Here is a 15614-nt window from a genome sequence, read left to right as displayed (position 1 = left end):
CCAGCAGCTCAGAAAGCGTCTGACACATGCTCCTGGGTACTGGCAAGGTGCAGCAACATACAAACACACACACACACACACACACACACACACACCAATCCACAAGCCATACCCACACACACACCACACACCACGCACCACACACACACACACCACCCCACACCACACCACACCACACCACACACACACAGTCTCACTCACACACACACACACAAACACACACAGTCTCATTCACACACACACACACACACACACCACACACCACACATCACACCGACACACACACCACACACCACGCACAGACACAGACACAAACACAAACACACACACACAGAATCGCACATACGCGCACACACATACACTCACACCACACACACACCACACACAGATACAAACACACACACACAGACACAAACACACACACACACACAGATGCACACATACACTTACACCACACACTCACACACACAGACCTACAGACTCACCACACACACACAATGATGGACATTCTGCAATAAGGGATCTGTTCATTGCCTCTCGCATTGACAATGTTTTCATGAAGACTAAAAATAAAAATGTATATTTTAAAGCCATACATTAGTCATCTTCAGAACCTGAGGGTGCTTTCTTGTCTGTGTTCGTGCATAAGAAAGAGGGATGAGCTTGATAATGCCTGAGGGTTTCTGGTCCCGATATCAGATATTATTTTGCAGTTTGTCACATAAATTAGGTGCTGGCTTGTGTTGAATGTGCAATCCAGAATGGCTTGTAACAAGCATTAGATGGCATATCTACATAATGAACCAGTAACCAAATTAAGAAAGCAAATCATTTGTTGCTTGTCTAGTCTTCATTATAAGCAGACCCTTTGTGGTGTCAGGAGAGTCTTGGGGCACATAACGCCGTGGTACTGTTGAGTACGGACCGGCATCAGCACTTCGTCTTGCAGAATTGCCGGGCAGTAGCGTATCATGTTGGTAAAAAGCAAGCTATATGTATTTGGCTTGCATTGTGCTCCACATGTTAATTATTTATTTATTTTATATGAATTAATTCAAAATGCTGTTTGAAAGATGAGGAGAAAGGTGGGAGTGGTGCATTCTGGGTCCTTATGAAGGCTGAAGCCAAAATATATAATACGACTGCAAAATAAATATCAAATGATATTCTTTGCTATGGAAACAAAGGAAACACTTGTGAATACGAATGTTTATGTGTCGTGGAAATAATGAGCAAGGTGCAGGAATGGGTCCATGATCGTAGCTTTTCTATTAAATCTTAATGTACATGAAGTGACACGTACTTCAGCTGTGCTTTCGAGTCTCAAGCTCTCAAGTCATTTAATCATTCATTTGCTTATTTTTAATATTATTTTAATGATTTGTAGTAACATCGGCCATGTGTAATTTTGTTGAAATGGCCGTCAGAAATCCTTTTGTCCGTACAGTGGCAGGATTTGGGCGACTCATTTCCATAATGACTTCCATTCATTTCGAACTTCTTGTATGAAAATCATCCTGGACAATAGATATTTCTGTTAATTGTGTCACATTTTCTGCCGTCTACATTTTAATTGCTTGTGTGCCATTGTTTTGCGGAATACCTCGTTTGGACCCTGCCCAGCGAGGCTCTGGCTGCTTTAATTAGGAGAGGCATCGGTCCGTGTCTGCTGCCTCCACCGCCACAATAGAGCGGTCTGCAACGGCCCTTCCCACACACCCTCTTATTTACTCCGCACAGAGCTCATCAGGGCTTTATTGTCTTTAGCACATCATTCAGATGCCGGGGACAAAGAGATAATTATTCCTCTGTTCTTCCTTCTCCTTGCCTCCACATTCAAACACTCGTACTCAAGCCCTCTGTCTCTCTCTCCTGTAACATCCCCACTCTAACACTCTCACTCCTGTAACATTCCCTCTCACATTCCCACACCCACTCTCACATTCCCTTTCTAACACTCCCACTCCTGTGATATTTCCTCTCGCACTCCCATTCACATACCCACTCTCAAATTCCCATTCTCACATTCCCTCTATAACGCTCCCACACTCATATTCCCACTCTCATATTCCCATTCTCACATTTCCACTCTATTCCCACTCTCATATTCCCACTCTCACTCTCATATTCCCACTCTCACATTCTCACTTCCACATCCCGCTCACATCCCTGCCTCCACTCCAAATCCCACGCTCCTGTTCCTAACGCCCACGCTCCTGTTCCTAACGCGCAGCGCGTCTCCAATTTCCGCAAAATGGAGAAAACATTCAAAGGTGTGTTGCCGTAAATAGATTAGTCGGGATGGACTTGGGCCTTGTAACACCCATTCAGTTTCCTAACTCGCCCACCCCCCCCAACCCACACCCCCCCCACCCCACATCCCACATCCCACATACCCCCACCCCACATACACCCCCCCCCTCCACCCCACACCCCCCCCAACCCACACCCCCCCCACCCCACATCCCACATCCCACATACCCCCACCCCCACCCCCCACCCCACATACACTCCACCCCACATCCCACATACCCCCCCCCCCCACCCCCCACCCCACATACACCCCCCTCCACAATTACCCCAGCCCATCAGTGCGGGGCAGTGGTCTGTGAAGAGATTCCCGAGATCTAAATCTACACACTGTATCAATCTTGTTTAATAGACTGGAGAGCTTATTGCGCCGGTGTGGAGCCGGGAGAGGGGCAGTGGTGATGTATCGCAGGGGCCCAGTGACAGCCGCGCGTGATGTATAATGAAATATTTATGATTTATCCCGCCTAATAAACCCAAATGAACTGCCTGATGTATGGGAGCAGATGGGCCCGCTATTGACGCGGGGAGAGAGAGAGAGAGAGAGAGAGGGAGAAGGGGAGAAGGGGAGAGAGAGAGAAGGAGAGAGAGAGAGAGAGAAGGAGAGAATGAAAGATGCTGCAGGGAAGGAGAGATGAAGGGAATGAGGGTGGAGGTGTGTGTGTGTGTGAGTGTGTATGTGTGTGTATATGTATGTATGTGAGTGTGTGTGTGTGAGTGTATGTGTGACTGTGAGTATGTGTGTGTGTGTGTGTGTGTGTGTGTATGTATGTGTGTGTATATGTATGTCTGTGTGTATGTGTATGTTTGAGTGTGTGTGTGCGTGCGTGCGTGCGTGTGTGGTGAGTGTGCCTGCGTGCATGTGTGTGTGTGTCTGGCTTCATGTTGTAAGGTGCTGATGGAAACCCAGGCCTTGTTTTTGTGGCTAAGATGGAGGAATGCAGGATATTCTGTGACCGTGGGTTGAGTTGGGGCCTGTGGTTATGCAGACGCCAGTGTTTATTTTCTCTCCCTCTCTGGGTAATTGAATCAGTGATGCGTGCGTTTATCAGCTTTTTTTCGCGGGCAGCGGTGGCGGTGGTGGTTGTTGTTGTTGTTCTGCTGGGGCTGATTTCGGAGGCTGCAGGTGGCTGCTGGCTTGGCCTTGTGGGCACGTGGTGTGTCCGTAATGATGTCAGCGGTGGGGGGGGGGGGGGTCCAGCTGCCTCCGCGTCCCCCGCCCCCCCCTTCCCCCTCACGTCAGTCATGATTGGTTGCAGCGCGGCACGTGTTTAACCTATCCACTGCCATCCCCACCCAACGCTCGATAACTCTCCCCCAAACGGTGCCCCCTGTGCCCGGCTAGTGCCCCCTGCACCCCAACCTGTCTTCCACTGCTGCACCTGGTAACTCACACTGGCTCGTGTGTGAAACTTGTCCACCTGTGCGTGTGTGTGTGTGTGTGTGTGTATGTGTGTGTGGGTGTGTGGGGAGAGGGCAGGGTGCTGTTGGGCTGAGTGAGTGGGGTTGTGGGAGTGGGTTGATCAGTGTGTGGGTGAGTGGGTGAGTGGGGTTGTGGGAGTGGGAGTGGGCTGATCAGTGTGGGTGAGTGGGGTTGTGGGAGTGGGAGTGGGCTGATCAGTGTGGGTGAGTGGGGTTGTGGGAGTGGGAGTGGGTTGGTCAGTGTGTGGGTGAGTGGGGTTGTGGGAGTGGGTTGGTCAGTGTGTGGGTGAGTGGGTGAGTGCGGTTGTGGGAGTGGGCTGATCAGTGTGTGGGTGAGTGGGGTTATGGGAGTGGGAGTGGGCTGATCAGTGAGTGGGTGAGTGGGTTGATCAGTGTGTGGGTGAGTGGGGTTGTGGGAGTGGGAGTGGGCTGATCAGTGAGTGGGTGAGTGGGGTTATGGGAGTGGGAGTGGGCTGATCAGTGTGTGGGTGAGTGGGTTGTGGGAGTGGGTTGGTCAGGTCAGTGTGTGTGGTGAGTGGGGTTGTGGGAGTGGGAGTGGGCTGATCAGTGAGTGGGTGAGTGGGGTTATGGGAGTGGGAGTGGGCTGATCAGTGAGTGGGTGAGTGGGTTGATCAGTGTGTGGGTGAGTGGGTGAGTGGGGTTGTGGGAGTGGGAGTGGGCTGATCTGTGTGGGTGAGTGGGGTTGTGGGAGTGGGAGTGGGTTGGTCAGTGTGTGGGTGAGTGGGGTTGTGGGAGTGGGAGTGGGTTGGTCAGTGTGTGGGTGAGTGCGGTTGTGGGAGTGGGAGTGTGCTGATCAGTGTGTGGGTGAGTGGGTTGTGGATGTGTGGGTGAGTGGGTGAGTGGGGTTGTGGGAGTGGAGTGTGCTGATCAGTGTGTGGGTGAGTGGGTGAGTGGGCTTGTGGGTAAAGTCATTAAGAGGAACTCCCGCTGTGCAGCTCCCAGCTCTCCGGGGAGCCGGAGGCAGAGCAGGCTCCGTGCGGCCTGTTATTGGACCTGAGAGGGAGCGCACAGCGCCGGGGAGCTGACCGCCACGTGCCTGCAGCTCACCTCTCGCTCCCTGAGAGATGAAGAGAGATGAAGAGAGATGAAGAGAGATGAAGAGAGATGAAGAGCGCTCTTATTCACGCAGCGAGCTCTGTGTTCAGCCTCACTCAGGAGTCCTGCTGCAGCCACTTCAGAAGTGTGTGGCTCACTGACACTGCCAGCCTATTAAAGCCGCTCGATTCTGATTTCTTTTCATTTGGAGAAGACTTGAGAGTGATTGACTGAGTTAATGACTGACTGACTGTCTGATTGTGTGACTGAGTTCATGTGTGACTGTGTGACTGACTGAGCGTCTGACTGTGAGAGTGAATGTGTGTGTGTGTAAGAACAAGAAGGTGGCTGTCCATTGATGAGGAAACTCTTTCTTCTGTGACCCTGTAGGGGACACAGCGGCCTATTCAGACGGGGTTTACTGGATCAAGGGCCCGCACGTCCGTGGACATCATCAAGTGCGGCGGCTACAAGATCAGCGCCCTGGAGGTGGAGAGACACCTGCTGGCACACCCGTTCATCGCAGGTAAATACCCGCTAACACCTGTTCATCGCAGGTTAAATACCCGCTAAAACCTGTTCATCGCAGGTAAATACCCGCTAAAACCTGTTCATCGCAGGTAAATACCCGCTCACACCTGTTCATCGCAGGTAAATACCCGCTCACACCTGTTCATCGCAGGTAAATACCCGCTCACACCTGTTCATCGCAGGTAAATACCCACTAACACCTGTTCATCGCAGGTAAATACCCGCTAACACCTGTTCATCGCAGGTAAATACCCGCTAACACCTGTTCATCGCAGGTAAATACCCACTAACACCTGTTCATCGCAGGTAAATACCCGCTAACACCTGTTCATCGCAGGTAAATACCCACTAACACCTGTTCATCGCAGGTAAATACCCGCTAACACCTGTCATCGCAGGTAAATACCCACTAACACCTGTTCATCGCAGGTAAATACCCGCTAACACCTGTTCATCGCAGGTAAATACCCGCTAACACCTGTTCATCGCAGGTAAATACCCGCTCACACCTGTGTGTCACATGAGCAGACTCACTGATATGCAGAGCTCCGGGGATGTGAATGCACCATTCAGATGTGAATGTCCAGTGTCTCAGATGTGAATGTCCAGTGTCTCAGATGAATGTCCCAGTTCTCAGATGTGATGTCGCAGTGTCTCAGATGTGAATGTCCAGTGTCTCAGATGTGAATGTCGCAGTGTCTCAGATGTGAATGTCCCAGTGTCTCAGATGTGAATGTCCCAGTGTCTCAGATGTGAATGTCGCAGTGTCTCAGATGTGAATATCCCAGTGTCTCAGATGTGAATGTCGCAGTGTCCTCAGATGTGAATGTCCCAGTGTCTCACATGTGAATGTCCCAGTGTCTCACTGTGAATGTCCCCAGTGTCTCAGATGTCGTCACTAGGAGTCCATTATGATCTGCTGTCTGCATTGAGATAGACTGTTCATATGTAAGAGAACTGGAGAGAGTTCTGCTTGCCAATTCAGTGGATTCAATGGGAGCTGTTCATTGGCCCATGAGCCAGTTGTTGGAGGCGGCCATGTTTGACGTATGCGCACTGGGCACCTAAACATGAAGGGATGAATAGAATTTCAAAAATCTTACATCTTCTTCTGTGCGGCTCAGAAAAAGAACTGTACCTGGAAATTAATTTGGTTCAGTATTGTATTGTCTGGATAGTATAAATTCATCAGGGTAAATTCATACGATGGGAAGATGAGGGTTTTTGGCACCAGAGGCTAAATGAGCTGCAGTACCTCTGGTGACCACTGTTGTGTGTGAGCTTCTGGCGGAATGCCAATGCCTGGTCCCTGACTGTTTGCCTTCTCTCCCTGTTTAACATTCCTCCGTCGATTGGTCCGTGGACATGTCGGGGCCCCCAGACGTGGCTGTGATTGGTGTGCGGGATGCGATCTGGGGGCAGAAGGTGACGGCGGTGGCTCAGCTGAAGCCGGGGAAGAGCCTGACCCTGCAGGAGCTGAAGACCTGGGGCAGGTGAGAGCGGGACGTCGCCCTCTGCTGGCGGGGGTGTGAAAGTGCACAGACGGCGTCTCTCATCAGCATGGTTTACCTTTATCTAATTCAGCTGACACGTGGACATTTAAGAGTGGTTAGCATTACTCAGTGTTAGCTGGAGCACCTATTGATTCATATGTTATCTAAAAGCAAAAGTTAGTCTGTGGCAAAGAGAGAGGCTTCATTGGTGTATGAAATGGAGCTGATCTGTGCTGATGGGAGGAGCAGAAAGAGGTGAGAGAGCGAGAGAGAGGAGGTGAGTGAAGAGAGAGAGAGAGGCAGGTGAGTGAAGGAGAGAGAGAGAGAGCGAGAGAGAGAGAGGAGGTGAGGTGAGTGAAGGAGAGAGAGAGAGAGAGAGAGGAGGTGAGTGAAGGAGAGAGAGAGAGAGTGAGAGAGAGAGGAGGTGAGGTGAGTGAAGGAGAGAGAGAGAGAGAGGGAGAGAGGGAGAGAGGGAGGAGGGAGGGAGGAGGTGTGAATGAAGCAGAAGTCCTGGCCCTGCTCTCGGTCCTCCAGAGGCATGGTGCTGCTCTGCTCTGGGTTGTGTTTGTAAATGTCACTCCTGTCCCCAACACCAGCGCTGGCACCAGACACATGTCCTCTTTCACTGAGAGGGCCGAGGGCCTGCTCTCCTGCTCTTCCCCCTATCTCTCCCGCTGTCTCTCACTCTCTCCCTCCTCCTCTTTCCTCCTATCTCTCCCGCTGTCTCTCTCTCTCTCTCTCCCTCTATGGCTCTCTCTCTCCCTCTCTCTCTCACTCTCTCTCTCCTTCCCTCCCTCCCTCTTTCTCTCTGTGTCTCTCTCCTTCTATGGCTCTCTCTCTCTGTCTCTCTCTCCCTCTCCCTCCCTCCCTCTCTCTCTCCCTCTGTCTCTCTCTCAGTATGTCTCTCCCTCTCTCTCTCTCTCTCTCTCTCTCTCTCTCCCTCTATGGCTCTCTCTCTCTCTCCCTCTATGGCTCTCTCTCTCTGTCTCTCTCTCAGTATGTCTCTCCTCTCTCTCTCTCTCTCTCTCTCTCTCTCTCTCTCTCTCTCTCTCTCTCTCCCTCTCTCTCCCTCTATGGCTCTCTGTCTCTGTCTCTCTCTCAGTATGTCTGTGGTGCTGTGGGGATATAACCCCTCCTGACTCAGAGCCCATGGCACTCACTCTGCCCTGCTGCGCCCCCTCAACACCCACCCTCCACCCAGGGGTGCTGAGGGCAGGGGAGGGGGGTGAGGGTGGCGGGGCAGGGGGGTGTGGCGGGGCCCCAGGGGGGCGGGGGGGCGGGGGGTGAGGGCAGTGCCCCAGGGGGTGAGGGGGGGTGAGGGGGGGTGAGGGTGCGGACAGTAGATGCTCACTCCTCAGTGCCCTGCTGCTGCTGTCACTCTCAGTCTCTGTCACACAGGACCGGAGACGCAGAGACGTGTGTGAGGGAGAGATAAACAGACAGACAAATACACACAGACACACATGCACACAGACACACATACACACAAATACACACACACAGACACACATACATACACACACACACACACACACATACACACATACACACACACACACACACACACACACAGACACACAGGTACACATACACACAGACAAGTACAAAAACCCTCAAAGACATATACACAGAGACACAGAAACACACTCACACACACTCACACGCACACACACACACCACACACACACACACACTCAGACATGGCGACATGCGTATGCAGACATAATGCCTAATTGTGTAGAAACGGGAGCAATCTGACGACGTACACACACTCTGGCTCTTTATAAATAGCATATCGTAGCAGGGGGCCAGTTTGGTCTGTAGAAGGTCTGTACTGGTGTGTCTGTGCGGCTCACAGACGTTAAAAGGCTGCAGACACAGAGCCGTTACTGACGGGAGAGTGTTTCATTAACACAGCTGCTGCTGTGGTGTCCTTTGTCTTCTTATTGTTGTTGTGCTCGCCGCGTACGAGCAGTCGCCTTCAGCTGTTTCTGAAATATAACGGAGGTGCGGTCCAGCGCTGAAGACAGACATTTACTTATCTCTGCTGAAAGAACGAGTGTGTTTCACATCCCTGTGCGTAGCGTGTTTCAGTGCAGTCGCTGAGCATGTCTGGTGTTTCTCAGGTCCGTGTGTGTGGTGTTTTAGTGAGGTCACACAGCGTGTGTGTTGGTGTTTCAGTGAGGTCACACAGCGTGTGTGTTGGTGTTTCTCAGGTCCGTGTGTGCTGGGCTGTTTTAGTGAGGTCACAGCGTGTGTGTTGGTGTTTCTCAGGTCCGTGTGTGTTGGTGTTTTAATGCGGTCACACAGCGTGTGTGTTGGTGTTTCTCAGGTCTGTGTGTGCTGGTGTTTTAGTGAGGTCACACAGCGTGTGTGTTGGTGTTTCTCAGGTCTGTGTGTGTTGGTGTTTTAGTGAGGTCACACAGCGTGTGTGTTGGTGTTTCTCAGGTCTGTGTGTGTTGGTGTTTTAGTACGGTCACAGCGTGTGTGTGTGTGTGGTGTTTCAGTGCGGTCACACAGCGTGTGGGTGTTGGTGTTCTAATGTGGTCACACAGTGTGTCTCTGGTGTATTTCAGGGAGAACATGGCGTCCTACTGCATCCCCACTGGACTGGTCTGGTGGAGGAGATGCCCCGGAACCAGATGGGAAAGGTCAACAAGAAGGACCTGCTGAAGCTCTTCTTCTCCACCTGAGGAAGCCACTGCTCTGGGGGTAGAGCAGACTGTGGGTCTACTGATCTGGGGGTAAAGCAGACTGTGGGGTCTACTGATCTGGGGGTAAAGCAGACTGTGGGGTCTACTGATCTGGGGTTAGAGCAGACTGTGGGGTCTACTGATCTGGGGTAAAGCAGACTGTGGGGTCTACTGATCTGGGGGTAAAGCAGACTGTGGGGTCTACTGATCTGGGGTTAGAGCAGACTGTGGGGTCTACTGATCTGGGGGTAAAGCAGACTGTGGGTCTACTGCTCTGGGGTGAGAGCAGACTGTGGGGCCTACTGCTCTGGGGTTAGAGCAGACTGTGGGTCTACTGATCTGGGGGTAAATCAGACTGTGGGGTCTACTGCTCTGGGGTTAGAGCAGACTGTGGGGTCTACTGATCTGGGGTTAGAGCAGACTGTGGGGTCTACTGATCTGGGGGTAAAGCAGACTGTGGGTCTACTGCTCTGGGGTGAGAGCAGACTGTGGGGCCTACTGCTCTGGGTTAGAGCAGACTGTGGGTCTACTGATCTGGGGGTAAATCAGACTGTGGGGTCTACTGCTCTGGGGTTAGAGCAGACTGTGGGGTCTACTGATCTGGGGTAAAGCAGACTGTGGGGTCTACTGCTCTGGGGTTAGAGCAGACTGTGGTCTACTGCTCTGGAGTTAGCCTCCGCTAGAGCAGCGCTAGTCCCGTAGCATCAGGTGGGGCTGGCTACCACAAGCAAACGGCTGGATCCATTTGGGGTGAAAGCTGCTGAAGTCACTGCTTCGGAGGTGGACTGCCTGGGGAGTGGGCCCCCTCACAGACAGACAGAGGGACAGACAGAGGGACAGAACGGCACACATCACAGGGGGAGTGTTTTGCCCCCCCCCCACCCCCCTCCAGCTGAGCTCCTGAAACTCCCGGACCCACCAAGAACTCACCTCCATCGCAGCAGGAAAGTTCACGTCAGAGGAACCAGCCTGTGAACCACCCCCCCCCCCTTTCAATCGAGCATGCACTTACACTGACAGGTTGATGTTCATGATCTTGTTGTTGGAGTGAAAATATATTAGAAATTTGGAGTGAAAACACTGCTTACACCCCAAAAGCTATATGATTCTATATCAGATTCTGTATGAGATTTCCTTCTTTTTGTGAGATGATTAACTCAAACACAGACACAAAACTGTAATTGGTATTATTTGGATTCTTTGTTTTACTAGTGATTTGTGATTCCTCATTAACGCACTCCATGTGCGGAATTTCACTGTTTAATTAAAGAGTGGCTGTAAAGGTCACCTCAGCTGGCCTTTTATGGATGTAAATAAAACAGACTGTGTTAGAGTGCGGGCTGGCTCGGAGGTTGTTTGCTGTTGAAGAAGCCTCTGCACCAGCAGGTCTGTTCCTGGCTGTGTGCTGCTCCAGTCCAGCCTGAGATGGGCCCCTCTCTGTGAGTTTGAGTGTAATCTGTCATTTTGACAGTCTGGAGGAAGAAAAAAACCCCCAGTGGAGCAGCGGATTACCCACAGCTAGTCTGTCAAAACACGGGCCTCAGAACCGAGCCTGGGGCCAGACACGGGCCGCTTCTGCTGCGGAGCTGGGCTGGAAAGGGCAACCGTGTGTGTGTTTCTGTGTGTGAGAGAGGGAGAGTGGTGTGTGTGTGTGTGTGTGTGTGTGAGGAGTGTGAGTGTGTGTGTGAGAGTGTGTGTGTGTGTGTGAGAGTGTGAGTGTGTGTGTGTGTGTGAGTGTGAGTGGAGTGTGAGTGTGAGTGTGAGTGAGCTCATGAGTGTGTGTGTGTGTGTGTGTGAGAGAGAGAGAGAGAGAGAGGGAGAGAGGGAGAGAGAGTGAGTGTGCTCATGAGTGTGTGTTGTGTGTGTGTGAGAGAGAGAGAGGGAGAGAGAGAGAGAGAGAGAGAGAGAGTGTGTGTGTGTGTATGGAGGGGCTATTAAGACTGCAGAGAGACTCAGGTGAAAGATGGCTCGCTGCTTTACTAGTTATCTCCTGTAAATTAACTCCTACATCACCGTGTTCCGCTGCCATAAATCACCACCATTACTCCCCGTGCCACGTCCAGCCAGGGGGACGGGCAGGGCTTCGACCCGGGACCCCGCCTCCACACCGGAGAGACGCAGAGAGAGAGAGAGAGAAAAACCCCCCCTCTCTCCCTCCCTCCATTTCACCCTCACTCTCTACCTCTGTCCTCTCTCCCTTTCTCTCTCCTCCTCTCCCTCTCTCCCTCCTCCATTTCCCCCACACTCTCTCCTCCCTCTCCCTCTCTCCCTCCCTTCATATCTCTCCTTCTCCTCTCTCTCCATCTCTCTCTATCTCTCTCTCCCTCCCTCTCTCCCTTCTTCCTCCCTCACTCCCTCTCTCCCTCTCTCAATTCATTCAAGTGGCTTTATTGCATGACCATTCCTTTTACAGTGTTGCCAAAGCATTGTTGTATTAAAATAAAAAAATATAACAACAGTAGTGATAATAAAATAAATCAAAAATAATATTAATACATTACATTACATTATTGCATTTGGCAGACGCTCTTATCCAGAGCGACGTACAACAAGTGCATATCCATAACCAGGGACCATAATAATAATGACAATAATAATAATGACAGTGAAGACAAAACAATAACAACCAGCAGACAACAATCAACAACGGTGCTGGTTATAGGAACAGACAAATATGAACACACATAGGGTGGAGATCCAGTAGATTTGGATTCTCTCTCTCTCTCCCTCTCTCTCCCCCTCTCTCTCTCCCTCTCTCCCCTCTCTCTCTCTCCCCCTCTCTCTCCCTCTCTCCCCTCTCTCTCCCTCCCTCTCCCCCCCTCTCTCCCCCCTCTCCCTCTCCCCCCTCTCTCCCCCCTCTCCCTCTCCCCCTCCCTCCCCTCTCTCCCTCTTTCCCCCTCTCTATCCCTCTCTCTCCCCCCCTCTCTCTCTCCCTCCTCTCTCTCTCTCTCCTCCCTCTCTCTCTCCCTCTCTCTCTCTCTCTCTCCCCCTCTCTCCCCCTCCCCTCCCTCTCCCTCTCTCTCTCTCTCCCTCCCTCTCTCTCCCCTCTCTCTCTCTCCTCTCTCCCCCCTCCCTCCCTCTCTCTCCCCCCCTCTCTCCCTCCCTCCCCTCTCTCTCTCTCTCTCTCTCTCCCCTCCTCCCCCCCCTCCTCTCTCCTCCTCTCTCCCTCTCCGCCCGCAGTCACAGAGACCTGATTAAGTGAGCGGGGCCGATCGATCTGTGTGTGGAGCAGGATGGATGCTCTGGGAGGACTGCGGTGGCAGTGCAGGATGAGCGGTTCGCTGGGGCCCCGGGCGAGGAGGGGGGGCGCAGGGCGAGGGGGGGGGCGCGGGGCCTGTCTCCTGGATGATGGAGTGTGTGCGGCTTTGGGCGAAGCACCATGGACCTTCGGCCGGCCGCTTGTTGGAGTGTGAAGGAGGTGGAGGAGGAGGAGGCCGTCTGCACGAGGCTGCTTATTGGCCCCCAGGGGCCGTGCTGGGGGGTGGGGGGTGGGGGTGGGGTCCCCCAGGGGAGAGGCGGCCGCTGGTTCCGGGGCTGGAGCGGTCCCCACGCCGGCCGCGGTTAGCCTGGCGTCCCACGGGCCACCCAGGACCCAACGCGGGGCAGAGCGGAGAGGGCGCTTCAGCTTCTACACGGCAGAAAACTAAAATAACAGCCTCTTAGTCTCATACTGAGACCTGTTCTCATTTCTTTTACTCTTTTGCTCAATAACATGAAAATATTGCCAATGAGATAAAACAGTTTGACTCTTGCCAATGGGAAATATGCGCTTGTTTTAAGTAATGTTCACTTGTCAAGCGAACATACCTAAAACAAACAGATATTTTCAATATTACTGCGAGAGTAAAATGCTTGTACGATAGTCACATTTAGCAAAGTAAATGGCCTGAGAAGGTTTGTATTTGTGCTTTAATGCAGGTGCATTTTACTTGAAATATCAGACAATCATGAAACGTAATAATGCAAGAGTGCAGTTTAGCAAAATGTGTCTTTCAAGGAAACCCTCTTGATGCATTTGTGAATAAATATTTGAAATATCATAAATTAATGAAACGCGAGTACTGTTTAGCAAAATATGTGCATCAAGTCCCAGGCAAACCTCTTGATAGATTCATGAATAAATCAATATAAATACATAAATGGGTCCCTCAAAAGACTTGGACAGTAAAATGCCTGTGCAGGAGTTTGTATGTTCTTATTAGCATTCTCCTGTCCCAATTGTCAACGGAAGACAGCATTTCCTGCTGGTGGACATCCAGTATCCAGTATCAATTATGAACTGCCATGGTGTTCATTTCTTCAGGTGCTATTTTGAACTCTTGAGGATAGTGATTTATTTGAAGAGATGTGCGGACTAAATTAGCGCTAGCAAGTTAAGTAAATGGATTTAATTGTGTGACCCTCTTTTTACAGAGCATTCGGGCTGGAGAGGGCTGTGTGCTTTAGGGTGACATAATAATTGTAGCCCCACTTGACAGGATTTCTACAGCTAAATGTGTGTGTGTGTGTGTGTGTGTGTGTGTGTGGTGTGTGTGTGTGTGAGAGAGAGCGAGAGAGAGAGATGCACACAGACACAAACAGAGCGTGTGTGTGAGAGAAAGATTGAGAGATCAAGATGGATGGCTGATAGAGATGGAGAGAGAAAGGGAGAGAGTGGGAGAGGTAGAGAAGATGGACAGAGTAAGTGTATATCTGTGGGTGGTTTCTCCTGGCGTTAATGGACTGAAGATGTGCTCTGAAACATTTTGAGAAGCGGATCAATATTAAATGACCACGTTGGTGCCCTCATAACTCTGAGAGCGGCACTGTGGGAGAGACAAGGTCGAAGGAGAATAAATAGCGGGCGGACGGGCTAATGATCTATCATCCCGGACAAGCGCAGGCGCCCTGAAGCAGCCGGCCGACACCGCCATTAATAACCCAGCCGGAACCCTGATCCATACCTGTGATGGATGACGGGGGACCGTTAATACTGTAACACACCTGGCTGTCGGTCAGAGGGGTGGGCCGGGCCAGCGCCCGTACCTGCCAGGTGAGGGAGAGAGCCGTGCCGTTTTTGTGCCGGTAGGTTCCTGTGGAACGGCGGCCGGGAGAACCCGGACGTTGGTTTCTCAGACTGAACCCTGTGCGTAACTTTGCGTGCTTTCTGTTTTATCTTATTATGGCCGAGCGCTGATAGCCCGCAGAGAGGATCATCGTTCACTGATAAACAGATACGATCCCAATCTGCTGTTAAATCAGCCAGTCAGCGGACGAACGGCCTCTGTGGAGCAATGCAAGGGATTCATTATTGAGTGCGTCTGCGGTCCCCGGAGTGTGTGTGTGTCACTGTCTGTGTGTGTGTGTTTGTGTTTCTGTGTGTGTGTGTGTGTGTGTGTGTGTATGTTTCTGTGTCTGTGTGTTTTCTGTGTGTGTGTGTGTGTGTGTGCCTTTGTGTGTCTGTGTGTTTTTCTGTGTGGGTGGATCGTCTGTGTGAGTGTGTGTGTGTGTGTGTGTGTGTGTGTGTGTGTGTGCGCCTTTGTGTGTCTGTGTGTTTTTCTGTGTGGGTGGGTCGTCTGTGTGAGTGTGAGTGTGAGTGTGTGTGTGTGTGTGTGTGTGTGTGTGTGAGTGTGTGTGTGTGTGAGTGTGCGTGTCGGTGGATCGTCTGTGTGAGTGTGTGTGTGGGTGTGTGTGTGGGTGAGTCCGTCTGTGTGAGTGTGAGTGTGTGTGTGAGTGTGAGTGTGAGTGTGTGTGTGTGTGTGTGGGTGGATCGTCTGTGTGAGTGTGAGTGTGAGTGTGTGTGTGTGTGTGTGAGTGTGCGGTGGGTGGATCGTCTATGTGAGTGTGTGAGTGTGTGTGTCGGTGGATCATCTGTGTGAGTGTGTGTGTGTGTGTGTGTGTGTGGTTGATCGTCTGCATGATGCATGTATCATACTACATATTGATCCGGACCCGGCTCATCAATCTTGCTATCGATTGATTTTTTGTGTCGTTGCCGGAGTGTGGAATATGACAGATGGGGCCCCACTGTGGCCTGACTCCGCTCCATGATGCACTCTGCTCCCATGATGCACTGCTCTTGACCCGCCATGGGGTCCACAACTGGGTGGGCGAATGGTGCCTCCAAACG

General features: G+C 51.6%; 1 protein-coding gene across 1 annotated transcript in view; it reads left to right on the top strand.

The window, feature by feature from the left end:
• acsf3 (acyl-CoA synthetase family member 3) overlaps positions 1 to 10400 on the top strand; it is a 40901-nt gene extending 30501 nt beyond the window's left edge. Inside the window, 5 exon segments of the mRNA XM_061222148.1 lie at positions 5179 to 5222; positions 5224 to 5314; positions 6701 to 6812; positions 9389 to 9423; positions 9426 to 10400. Of these exon segments, the coding sequence (XP_061078132.1) occupies positions 5179 to 5222; positions 5224 to 5314; positions 6701 to 6812; positions 9389 to 9423; positions 9426 to 9505 (362 nt within the window). The 3' untranslated portion in view covers positions 9506 to 10400.
• The last annotated feature ends 5214 nt before the right edge of the window (positions 10401 to 15614 follow it).

The sequence above is a fragment of the Conger conger genome, chromosome 15, assembly GCF_963514075.1.
Source record: "Conger conger chromosome 15, fConCon1.1, whole genome shotgun sequence".
Classification (NCBI taxonomy): Eukaryota; Metazoa; Chordata; class Actinopteri; order Anguilliformes; family Congridae; genus Conger; species Conger conger.
This window is presented reverse-complemented; position numbering and strand designations above follow the sequence as displayed.